Source organism: Quercus suber, unplaced genomic scaffold, assembly GCF_002906115.3.
Source record: "Quercus suber isolate HL8 unplaced genomic scaffold, Cork oak 2.0 scaffold_167, whole genome shotgun sequence".
NCBI lineage: Eukaryota > Viridiplantae > Streptophyta > Magnoliopsida > Fagales > Fagaceae > Quercus > Quercus suber.
The window spans coordinates 1-12,870 of record NW_027071804.1 but is presented as its reverse complement, the minus strand read 5'-3'; the positions used below and the strand labels follow the sequence as shown (position 1 = coordinate 12,870).

Sequence of the window (12,870 nt, the reverse complement as noted above, 5' to 3'; positions counted from 1 at the left end):
CCTAGCTGTTTAGAGATGCTAACCCCTTCAAAATAATGAAGAGAAAATAAAAGAGGTAAATTAAAATAAAGTTAAATACCAAAATTAACAATCTCAAATACTGTTTCTATATTTGGTCTCCAAAAAAAAAAAACTGTCAATTTTTTTTTTAAATATTCATTTTACTCATAAAGTACAAACACCACTTAACACTGTTTGAAAGTTCTCTTGCTTTTTAAATATGATTGCTATTTTTATCTACTGTTGGCTATTGGAAGGAACTAGAATACTTAGAGGATCATGGCGTGTTAAGAGCCATTTGTGTTTTAAGGAACAAATTAAATATTTAGGAGTACCTGAAAGTACTTATTAGCTCAAACTACATGGATGATTTTTGTATATTATCCAATAAAATAAAGAACACCACGTTGCTCCTATTTGTCCACTCAGCAAAGCAAAGAGCCAATCCAAACGCCTCCCACCACTAATAAATATATATATATATATGTATATATATATATATTTTCACCTCAAAAAAAGTTAAGAACAATATAGATAAAAAATAAAAATAAAAAACAAATAGTGAAATGAATTCTTATCCAGAACAAGAAGAAGAAACTCACTAAAACTCACACACACGCACAGAGAATAAACTAAAGAAGAAGAGAAATGGCAAACATACCTTCTTCGTCTTTGCAACTCTCAACTCCATTCCCACTCGCGCCCTCACCACCCAAACCCCACGCGCCGAAGCCTTCCCTCTCCTTCACGACCCGAGCCACCGATCCCCAATCCGAACCGGAACCATCCACTGACTCCACCTCCACCGGATCCGAACCCGAACAAGACTCCTTCGAGAACCGCCTCTCGCAGGTCCGACTCCGGTACCGGAGCGGAACCGGAAAGAAAGCGGAGCTCCGAAAGGGCAAAAAACCTAAAAAATCATCATCATCCACCGGGTCCGGAATGTTCCTGCCACCAGTGCCGCTAAAAGAACCGGTATCGGGCGGGTTGAAAGTGGACTTCGGGTTTAGCCCGTATAGCGAGAGGATAAACGGGCGGGTCGCGATTTTAGGGCTAACGGCTTTGGTGTTGGTGGAGATAGCCACAGGTAAAGGAGTGATAAATTATCACACGCCATCGATTGTGCTGATTCAGGTTTATTTTGTGGCGGCGGTTACGGCTTTGTATGTGAAATATGAGAAAGAGAAGGTTAGTGTTTGGCCCCAATCTCCTTCTACTTCTGCTTCTTCTTCATCTGGTGAGGAATGAATATCAAATTTATTTGAAATTTTATTTGTATCTTTTTATTTGAAGTGTGAAGTATGGTTGATTTCATGTGATTTGTTGGGTGAAGCGAGGAAATGAAATGTTAAAATGTATGTTATTTCCGTTGTCAATAGAGGTTTGTAGCTCAAATCCTCCTCCACCGACTATCAAATACTAATTTTTTTTTTTTTAAAAATAAAACAGAAGCAGTGCAGTTTTTACTTTTTACACGAGATAAATCCATGGGTAACGTGATCAATAAAATGCAATTACAGAAATGCATTGATGTTTTGAATGATCTGATAATAAACAAAAATCATCAAAATATAAAAATGTAACTAAGTTTACTTATCTTAGACTACAACATTTCTCAATATTTTTTTATTAGAGAAAAATGTTAAAATTTAGATTACATCTTTATATCCGCCTTGCTTGTAAAATTTTAGAAAATTAAATATTAATAACTATTTCAGGAATAAATTGTTTAAATTACAAGTTTTTGTAGTTTAAAATTATGCATAAAATATAAATTTATAAATCATATAAAAAATAATATCTAATTGACACCAAATTTGACATGTGTATTAAGAGTGTAAAAAATATGCAATTCAATCATTAAATTTTTAAATTATATAGTAATTTTTTTTTTATTTTAAGTTACAACTAATTTTGTAACTAAATTTTGTCCATAAAAAATCACAACAGCAGCTTTAAGGCATGTATAATCTTAAGAGCGAAACACAATAAATTTTGTTGGTAAGAATTAGTGTTTTAAACATTGGTACCTGCCTTTCTAACTTTCCTAAAAAAAAAAAAAAAAAAGTGCCTGCCCGACTTGCAACTAAGTTCTAATTATCTTTAATATTGAATTCTTAAGATAACTCTATTATTGATTTTTAAAGTCGTGTTAAAAAATGTTTAAATAGTGATTATGTATCAATCCACTCATTTTAATATGGATGAATATGATTTTAGAAATTTCATGGTGGATTTACTCTAAGAATTCTCAAATATTCTAATTCAAACACTACGACTATGGTGAATAACGAAAGTGAATTGTCCATAGATTGCTCTTTAGCACCCAGTGCCATCCCAGCCTATTAGGGCATCGATGTGCACTAAGCTAGTACTTATATTTCGCTAATAATCCTTGGGCACTTCCCATTGCGGAGAGTTATGGCTTCATTAAGTTACAAAAAATTAAAATGGTAACAATTTAAATTCTGGACTTTTTAAGTTTGGATTCCAGATTTAATTGCAAATTCAGATTAATACAATTTTGAAAGTTCAGAGTTCAATTCAAAATTATTGAAACTATAAAGCTTAATTTGTGATTGTATTAAACTTCAATGGTCTAAGAGCTTGTTTGGATATCATGAAAACTGAGTGATATCACTCAGTTTTCATGATCTATCATCCAAACCGAGTGGGTCTCACAAATGACCATCTGTTTAGCTTAGTTTTGGATCACTGTTTTCATGACTCAAATACTCAAAAATTTGGATGTGGATGATGGAAAATGAAAACAGGATTTTACTGTTTTCAAAACTTGAAAACTGAAACTCAGTTGCAAGTAGCATAAATAAGATGAGGTTGTGGGCCCCGAAACCAGTGCATTGTCACATCAGAGTCAAGCTTTGGATTATTACCATTGGAACTCCCCTGTTTCATTTCATTTCTCCCCCAAATTTTCAGCAAAAATTTCCCATCTTCTCACTTCCTTCTCTCAGCCTCTTCTCATTTTCACTTCCCTCTTCATCCCCAGCAAGCTCGTTCCATGGCGAACACTCCATCAGCCAAACTAACTCCATTAATGCAACATGTTATGAACATTATTCACCAGAGTGCTACATGTCAATACAAAATTCTACTCTCCCAGAATACAATTATAGTAAAAACAAACAAAACCATAGAGGCAAAATCACACGAGAACAATCTAGACAAACTTAGAGCATACTTGCAAGTGAAACCAAATACCCACATTCTTGACCTCAAAGCATAGTCATAAGAAACCAAATACCCACATTCCTAACCTCAGAGCATAATCACCAAAAGCTAAACAAACTCAACCCTGCACAAACAAAATCAAAACACAATTTTCAATAGTCATAAAGTCATACATCGAGAAAAAAAAGATATGGGGAAAATAATAAAGCAAGTAGAAATATGAGTTTTGGAACCCATTCATGAATTTTAGTGTTCCTTTCTGGGCAAAGGAAAAAATCCGCTCTGACACGAGGAAACATTGATTTATTGAGGAGGAATAATGGGTCTTTTTTGGAGCAATTCTTGGAGTCTTGCCCTGATTTTTTGTACACACGCTAAGAAAAATCCAACCTTCAACATGTCAAAATATGGAGGCCAGATTCAACATATTTTATTTTTTATGATTTTCGGAAGCCAGAAAATAGGAAAAATCATAAAAAATTCGAAAGAAAACAAAATAAAGACCAACAAAGCAAGAAAAACAGAGCACTACAACTCCAAAAAAAAAAAAAAAAAAACCTCACCGATAATCTTTGATTTTTGCTAGAGATGGTCTTCAACTTTTGCTGGAGAAGAATAGAAGCTTCAAACTTTACTTTTAATGGGTCTACAATATAGATGACGAGATGAGTCTCTCTGTTTTCTAGAGATAGGTATTTGGAGAAATGGGTATTCATGCTAGAGATGGAATATGCAGCATGTTAGAGATGAGGGAGATGGGTATTTGATGGAATGGGTTAGAGATGGAAATCGGAGTGTGTGGGAGGTGCCAGAGATGGATTCGAAGAGTGTTGGAGATTTGGGAAGAAGAATATTTGTTGAAATTGCATTTGTTGAAATTGGGAAGAAGGGATTGAGAGTTAGAGTGTGTGGAAAAGAAGGAAGTTGTTTTTAAACAATTTTTATATGAGCTGAGAGGACATGCGGGCTACCGTTCTATTCCTATGGCAAGTGTGAGCTCCACTAAAAAAGAGAAAAAGTGAGTAATATCAAAATCTCAATTATGAACAAAAGTAGGGATGTGCAGAAAACCCACCATCCTGTCAAACCCGACCCACCGGATTGGGTTGGTTTTTAGGGCTTTGTGGGTTGGGTTGGGTTACAAAAATTATTTTTATAGCAGGTCGGGTTGGATTTGGATCATAAAATTACAAACCCGCTAAACCCGATCCGACCCACCCATATTTAATATATATTTAAAATATATTATATATTTAATAATTTATTTTAAAAAAAACTAGCTATAAGGCACTTATATATATATATATAGATATATTATATATTTAATAATTTAAAAAAAAAATAACTATAAAGCAGCACTTCCTATATATATATATAATATTATATAATTAATAAATTATTTTAAATAACCAGCTCTTCCTATCTCATATAAAAGCCAATTACTTCACACAAACCCTAGTAAATTACTATTGTTGTTTAGTCATTAGTGTTGTTTGCTTTTAAGGAGTTACATTAATACTAATCTTTGAGTTCTTTTTAATATGTTAATATTTATTTTTTTTTTCTACTCAATTTAATAATAAATAAATAAATAAAAAAGTTGTCAAACCCATGGGTTCAACCCAACCCATATGGGTTGAACTTATGTTTGAGTTGAACTTATGTGATGGGTTAAATTAGGTTAAATTTTTTTTTGACTCACCATGGTGAGTTTGATCAAAAAATCCTCTCAACTCGACCCATGCACACCTCTAAACTAAACAAATAATTTTGAGTTTTGGATTGTTTCAAAACTCTAAGTTTTGAGTAATGGATAATGAGTTTGAGTAATAAGTTTTGAGTGATAGATGTTGAGTAATGAGTTAGCCCCAATCCAAACAAGCTCTTAGTTTGAAACCTAACTTTTTTTTTTTTTTTGTAACATTTAATTTATTTGTTTATATACAATTGCTTTTTTGTTTTTCTTTTTATAATTGTTTATATACGATTGTTAAAAACAAGACTCACTGACAAATGATATTAAATTTTTTTTTTTTTTAAAGACTCACAGACAGATCATTATTATTTATTCCTAATTAGTAATTTCATGTTTCAACATGTTCAATAGCTTTACCTAAAGTTAGTGCTACTTCAAATCTATCAAAACTAATTAATGAAATAAATAAATAAATTATTACTCAACTTTACTTATTTATTAACTACACAACATATGGGTAGTAACTAGTAAGTCACAAAAAATATTAAATTGAACACGTACGAAATGATTAATCACACATACAACAAGAAGTTAATTTTCCTTATTTTCCTCTCTTGTCAAATATGATATATTTACTATGTTCTGTCCTCGCAAAAAAGAATGAATTGGGGTTTGATTAGAAAATTGAAATCTAATCATCCACTACATTGCTAAATCAACCCCACTGCCAATTTTTAGCATTTTTTTTTTCTCGGGGAATCTGGATTCTTTTCATCACAAGTGAATATCATACAGCTCTGATCTAAACCTTGCTAATGTTATGGGCAACCCTGCCGTGGCTCAACCTTGTCGAAAATCCCATTCAAGTGGAAAATACCACTCCCCTTTGAAATACAACAGATTTTATAAGGCGGCAGGATCTTTCCACTACTTTCCTTACTAATGAACGAAGAGAAAATGAATACAAAACCTTGGCTATAAGGATGTTCGTGTCAAAAAATCATTAACAGCAAGATTGGCATCTCCATGGGCCACAGCATCTTCAGGCTCCGGCACGAAAAGACTTGCACATGAAGCCTGTAAATCAAATATACAACAAGCAGTTAAAAAATGTAATTAAAACTAAAGAATTTCATCAACAATTACAACAATGTAAAACACCCTTATCATAGACCAGTACATGAAACATGATCAGGAATGCAGCCCAATGGCATATAAAACGTCCATGCATTTTCTTTTCCTTTTTTTTTTTTTAAGTAAAAGCTCAGCTATCTTTGAAGAACACAAGATTATATCATGTCTCATGTCCCACCTACAAAGTTCCCATATATGCAGCTGTGAATGCCCTTTTGATCACTCACCCAACGATAAACAGTGTGTTACCACTTACCAACGAGATCAATGAGGTGCATACCATTATCACTAAGCTCTTAATACTTAGGTTTAACCCCACCCCCCTCTCCTTGCCAAAAAAGAAACCCTGAGGCAGGAGAAAAGATGCAAATGTTCTACGTGTCATAAAGGATTTTGTTAGGAAAGCAAATTAGGTTTGTAATGCAAACCCTGAGAGAATTCGTGAATGAAATAAAGCAAGCCAAGATCAATAGAGGGGAATCCAGTCATGTACTCACATTCCAATTACCAATCATGGATAAGTGATTTAGCCAATAATAGATACCATATACAATTGTAAACTATAGAGGTGAGGTTAAACATACTTTTGTATCAAGTTGCATCTCCCCATTATTATCGGCAATAAGGCATGCACCATGTGCCTTCAACCAATCCACACACTCCCCTAATCCATCTGAGTCCTTCTCGTCACTCCCTTCATTTCTTGGTCTGGCAGTGATAAAGCCCAGAACCTGAGCAATGTATGAAACAGGTACTGTTGGGCGATATGAACGAGACATGCAACTCACAGCCTTATACCGCATCTTTTCAACATATAGATCTGCATAAAAATTAATAACTATTATTAACATAACTCCCACTATGTGGTTGATTATGTAAGACTTATTATGAGACAATTTCATAATGTATACCCACCCATAAGGCAGGTACTCAAGTAAGGAGCCGTCTTGTACAGTCTAAAAAACATAACATAATTTTCCGAAGTGACAGCTGCACGAACTGCAAGAGCATGTTTTACAGTTTCATCCTTTTTTGCTTCATCTGACAATCTGGCAACCAAAGGGGTTAAGAAACAGAGAGCTCACAAGCTAATTTCATGCATGACATAAAAATAAAATTTAAAAAAAAAAATATTGTATAAACTGGCAGTCTCAACTTCATTATAAAAAACAAAATAACAAAATCTTAAAGAACTTCAAGCACAATGATAGACAAATAAAAGCAAATTATCATTTTGCAAATTAACTAACCTTGACATCGATGATAAGAGATCTCTGTAATTATTAGAGTGCAAAATTACACACAGTAAGTTGTAAGCAGAAAACTCCATATGACATCCCTCAATTCCTTCAGCATAAAGGGTTTTCAATTGTGATTGGCACTGAAACAACATAGAAGGCAACCAACCAGTGAACCAAATTCTTAAGGGCATTATAACATCTCTAAGAATTACATTAACAACAATTGCCAAAGGAAAAACGAAAACCATATTACTCAACAATTTTTCTGAAATTAAAAAACAGTCTAGGAGAACAACGCATCTCTCTCTCGCGAATTGTGTGCGATAATTTTTTTATAGGCAGTCTCATTAAGTTTATTTTTTGCAATTTGGAGTAATTTAATAAAAAGTAATGTATTTCATAATCATATTTTCATTTATTAGAGGAAAAATCACAAATAAAAAAGATTATCAAATAAAAAATTAATAGCAAAATATCATAATTAAGTTTCTATCTATGCATCATTATAAAATTATAATAATGAAAAAAATACAATTGCAAAAACTAAAATATGTCACTCATCCAATTATTTTCATTTGACTAACCTTTACTTATGTCTTAAATAAGTGGCACAATATAGTATTTCTAATACAACTGTTAAAGAGTACTTTCTCTACAAAAACTACAAATTTGTCCACCCAAAAGGATTAAAAAATAAACAAAACTTAGTAAAATCTTATAGTTTAACATCTAAATGGATCACTAAAAAAATCAAATTCAAACTTGCAAAACTACTAATTATTAACCCAATCAAATCAAACTAACTTGCAACAAACTGCTACAATGTAGCATTGCTTGCACATGGGAAGGAAGATGCAAGTTTTGGTGTCAGTTAAAGCAGTCAGCGAAAAGAAAGAATAAACCCTCCAATACCAATACTGATAAAAGTAGAAACAAAAATAAACCCTTCACTGTTTGAAATAAAGTCGAGTCAATGTCTCAAATTCTCAATATAAAAACCACCATCAGTGAAACTAAAATTGAGCCAATTCAATATTAAAGTGACAAAAGGCACAAAAGACAGATTAAATGACTGAACACAACCCAACAACTATTTTGTAACTCATGACACGTGAAATTTTAATAGATATAAAACTCTCAACATGAACATTTGTTCACCCAAGTTTAACAATAAGCATGCTATTGATTTTTTTTCTTTCCCCTTTGGAGGTGGGGGTGAGTTTCATAATTTTGAAACTAGAGTTTTCCTGTCAATTTAGAAATTATTTCTTTCTGCATAATATTCACATCACAAGTACATATATTGACCTAATTTGTTCAATAAGACATCCCAGTATTTTTCACAATCAATTAACCTGTAATTATTCAAGTACATGAGAAAGCGATAATGGTATTTACCCAAGCCTTCACCTTTAATATTATTTTCCATTCTTCTGGTGAGTGATAAAACATCATGAAAATAAAAGCTAAAGTAGGAAGTACACAAAACATAAAACAAAACTTATACTAGCTTCAGAATATGCAACTCATGTCTGTGGTGTATACAGCTCAAGTAGGCAGCACACTCAAAAGTCTGGCCGTTAAACAGCACATAAAAATGGCTTGACAAATTACTGAAAACAGAAATGGCCTTCAATGAAATGAATCAGACTCGGAAAGATAGACATGACAAACAGTAAAAAACAAATTTACCAGAATCAGAGAAATGAGCTGTACAAAAGAGAAAACATCATACACATAAGAAAATGTTATTCAGCTAGTAAGATCACCAACCTGATTGTACTCAAACAGGTCCCCAACCTCTAGAGCTAATCGGGCATGGGTTTCATACACCTGAAACATGAGTATGAAGAATGAACAACGTAACCAATTTCAAAAGATACACAAACACAAATAGACATACATATATATATATGTGTACGTATGTATATATGTATGTGGTCAAAGCAATGAACTTGCAACGCTATAGAATCCACCAAGGTTAAAACAAGTCCACTAATCATCCTGAATGCCTATGCACAACAGATCAATACAAGATCTGCCGAGAGAGAACACCATAATGCATTGTTATACCTTCACTGTCAGCCAATTGCGAATTCGTTGTACAGTTAGATCTTGGCGTATAGACTTCAACTGATCGCATTTATATAGATAATTCTTTTGAGAATTATGAACCATATCCAGCGCTTTTTCTAACACTTCTTCTGGCCTTACCTGTAGAGTAGTATAATGTTGAGAAAATTAATTATATTGATCATAAACATGTCATCAGTATCTTATTCGAATTTAGTTTAAACTTCAAATGTTAAAGAGCCAATGACAGAAAAGCAAGATAAAAACTTACACTGGCAGGATCAGGGGCAGAAGTAAGACGTAAATAGCGTTTTTCAATCTCCTGGCAGGTCCCCTTGACAGTAAGGGAATCCCAGTCAATGTCCTCAACAGCCCTGGCAGCACCATCTTCAAAGGTTTTGCTAAGCACCAAGGCACTAGCCCTTCTACTGTACAGGTTTCCAGCTCCAGCATTTTTTGGTTTGAACTGATTACTTTCTGTTCGTCCTTGCCTTTTTTCAAAACGCTTAGAGCGATTTTCACGTCTCTTTTTTTCCTCTGGTGTATTTGCAAGTGTTATAGCACTAGAGTAATATGCTGTTAAGCTTTGTTCCTTATCACTGTCACTAGATGCATCACAATTATCAGCAACATTAAAACCATCAGCATAACGCTGCTTCTTAACTGGCCTCTGGGCATTCTTACTTGCATTTTTCTGGTCCAGCGAAGAAAATTTCATACCACTCATGTTATTCTCCTTGTTCCCATTATTCCCAAAAAAAGGCTGCACACAATTTTTTTAACAATATAGCAAATTACTAAATATCTAAAATAGATATGATTCTTAGATGCTAACTTGCATAAAGCTAGAGCTAAGCGAAAAATGTGCATGTCATCAGAAATAGAGACAATCACACACAGACACAATCAAGAAGGTAACAAAAACACCCTCTACAAACCACTCCCCACCCCCAAGGAAGAGAAAGAGAGAGAGAGAAGGCAATTAACCAAAAAAAATGAATTTTGATCCCAAAAAAAAAGGAATAAAATTTAGTAAGGAAAGAAAACAAAGAAAATTTATGAATCAACTGCCTGTGTGCGCTACAAAGGAAGGCCAGGAGGACAAGTGTCACAAGAATACCTTTCTGTCCTTGTCATTGGCATTTATCCAGCCACCATATTTCATTGTATCACTCACGACAGATGCTGATTTGTCAACAAATTTCTCCTCTGGTAAAGGCTCCCACCTACTTTTAGATCGCCTACTTGGACTTCTTTTGTACTTTGGCAATGACGATCCTGGGGTTGAACTCTGCAAACTGCTGCAGGAAATAAAGCACTTAAGGATACATGGACAATATGCCAGACATTATCCAAATATACCCAATAGTTATCTCTATTCGTGTACCTATAAAGACAAGCATGAGCACGGACGCGCACACACACACACACACTCATATATAATCTAATCTGAATCAATATAACCACCAGTGAGTTCCCCAATATTAGCATAAAAATTTATACATGTAACAGGAATGGATTCATTAAGAAACTAACAATTTCTAACATCCGTCATCTTATCAAATTCACCAAGTTAATATAATGTCCAACTGTTTATGAGCCTGGATATAACAAATAGCATTTTCTGTTTGTCAATGTAAATCCAAATAACTGTGTACACACGAGCGCGTGTTGCATATAAAGTAGCTTCATCTAACTAAAATTTAGAAATAATCTTACAGCTAAAAAAAGGCTCAAAAGAAAAAGCTACAATCCTACAAACCAATATACACAAACCTTCTGCACTGAACCAAGAGACAACTAAATTGAAGCACAACTCAACCAACCCCTAACTCGAGTTGAAAAAACATATCCTGTCTTTTTTTCTACTGCGCACTCATCAAGTCTATCTGAAGGTATTGTCTTTCCAGAACCTTTATTTTTCCTTAACACTATCTTCAATATGCCCCTTTGATAGCTCCAACCACAACATGTAAATAAACAATTGTTTTTGCTCTCAACATCTAGATTTACAATGTCCTCCACACTTTCTGGAGCCAACTGATTTCCTTCTTCTAATCTTTTCCTTCTTTACTTATTTCCCCATCCATCACTAAACCAACTACATTCTTCTCTTTATTGGCTATTCTTAAAATCATGCCCATGTGACAGTTTTTGTAACATACTACACAACATTGTGAACCCTGCATTCTCTAAATTCTTTCTTAATTAATGCTTACTAGAAGATATAATGACAACCTTATTGTGTTCTATCTTTAAAACCACTATTTTCACTGCTTCACTTTTGTACCTCTTGGCAATTTATCAAAGAATGGCTAAAAAAATCAGCCTTAGACTTCAAAGGTTTAAAAACATGCTTTACCTCAACCAAATCAAAACTCATATGCAACCCATTCTCTCATCAATTTCTCAATCATCCATCAAGTTTACATATCCATAAAACATGCTCAACCAATTAATAAACCAATAAATTAAACCTTAACAATAATTGACCAATTAAGAAAGCTCAATTTAAAGACCTAGTTGTGTCCAAGCCCTTCCGCACAACACCCCACCCTCCATATTCCAAAAAAAATTCTGTTTTGTGTTTATCGCCAAAGTCTGTACAATATACCCAATGTTTTAAGAGAGAATTTCTAAGCAATTTCCTTGTAGGAGAAGGTTGATATTATAAACTATATGATTTAACAGTTAAGGTAACAAAATAAGAGAGAAGCTCCAAATCATGCTTTCTTGAATGGAAACTGCTTTAGCATAATTGAAGAATGAAAGAGAAGGATGAACTCAAAATAAAAGGTCCATTGGTCCTGGATTTTTTTTTATGAGCATCAATCCTACAGATCCTTTTTTTTGGGGGAGTGTGGTGGTTGGTAACACACACACCCAATGGATCTTGAACCCACAACCTCACCCACCAGTTGTAATGCATGCATCAATCCTAGAAAAATTAAGAACAAGGCAAAGACAAATATAAGTGCTAGGGTCCGGTGAGTTCGTGGGTTCAAGACCCAATGGGTACGTGTGTAACCTACAATCAATATATATATATATACACACAAAACGAAAAGCAAGCCTTGAAACCAAACTCAGAGAAAGAAAGAGAGAATACTCTTTGTTGACTGCATCCACATTTGGCAGTGGGAAAAGAGGTTCAATATCCCAATCTCGTGTGTAAAGTGTACCATCAGCAGTTGCCTTTGTGAACATCTGAAAACAAAGGTAAAAATAGAAAATATATATTATTAGAAAATAACTAAACTAATATAAAATAAATATAAAAAACTAATGTAAATGACACTGAAAATCACAGTAGAAAAACACATTTATAAATATAATTATACTCCTCTTTCCATGTCTAGCTTGACCAACATCTATCATTTCCCATATCAATATTATACAAAGTTGTACTTTTAATATTTAGCTATCTTTACATCTAGTACACCTCCTGTTCAATATGTTCTAATAAAACTTATTACTAATCAAAATAAAAATAAAAAAAAAAAAAAAAAAAAAAAAACCCTGATTTGAACA

General features: G+C 33.5%; 2 protein-coding genes and 1 long non-coding RNA gene across 3 annotated transcripts; 1 reads left to right on the top strand and 2 right to left on the bottom strand.

The window, feature by feature from the left end:
* Nucleotides 1-526: 526 nt before the first annotated feature.
* LOC112015837 (uncharacterized) lies at nt 527-1,379 on the top strand. The gene has a single exon (XM_024048284.2). The coding sequence runs from the start codon at nt 649-651 to the stop codon at nt 1,249-1,251; it is 603 nt and encodes a 200-aa protein (XP_023904052.1). The 5' UTR covers nt 527-648; the 3' UTR covers nt 1,252-1,379.
* Nucleotides 1,380-2,758: 1,379 nt separating this feature from the next.
* LOC136066178 (uncharacterized) lies at nt 2,759-4,290 on the bottom strand. Its single transcript, XR_010627630.1, has 2 exons — nt 3,759-4,290; nt 2,759-3,319 (listed from the first exon to the last, which is right to left on the bottom strand). It is a non-coding gene; the product is annotated as an uncharacterized LOC136066178 (long non-coding RNA).
* Nucleotides 4,291-5,477: 1,187 nt separating this feature from the next.
* On the bottom strand, nt 5,478-12,573 carry LOC112015814 (SAC3 family protein A). The gene is made up of 9 exons (XM_065770049.1): nt 12,449-12,573; nt 10,460-10,640; nt 9,611-10,102; nt 9,340-9,480; nt 9,040-9,099; nt 7,276-7,406; nt 6,941-7,074; nt 6,610-6,845; nt 5,478-5,968 (listed from the first exon to the last, which is right to left on the bottom strand). Exons 1-9 carry the CDS (start codon nt 12,544-12,546, stop codon nt 5,867-5,869), a joined length of 1,575 nt encoding a protein of 524 aa, XP_065626121.1. The 5' UTR covers nt 12,547-12,573; the 3' UTR covers nt 5,478-5,866.
* Nucleotides 12,574-12,870: the final 297 nt, after the last annotated feature.

What these genes read in the sequence shown, in the direction of transcription:
- LOC112015837 (XM_024048284.2), top strand. Translation starts at nt 649, where the DNA reads ATGGCAAACATACCTTCTTCGTCTTTGCAACTCTCAACTCCATTCCCA.
- LOC112015814 (XM_065770049.1), bottom strand. Translation starts at nt 12,546, where the DNA reads ATGTTCACAAAGGCAACTGCTGATGGTACACTTTACACACGAGATTGG. An exon ending in CTGCCCCTGATCCTGCCAGT is followed by an intron (nt 9,481 to 9,610) that starts GTAAGTTTTTAT and finishes ACTACTCTACAG; the next exon opens with GTAAGGCCAGAAGAAGTGTT. An exon ending in CTCTTATCATCGATGTCAAG is followed by an intron (nt 7,075 to 7,275) that starts GTTAGTTAATTT and finishes TTTGGTTGCCAG; the next exon opens with ATTGTCAGATGAAGCAAAAA.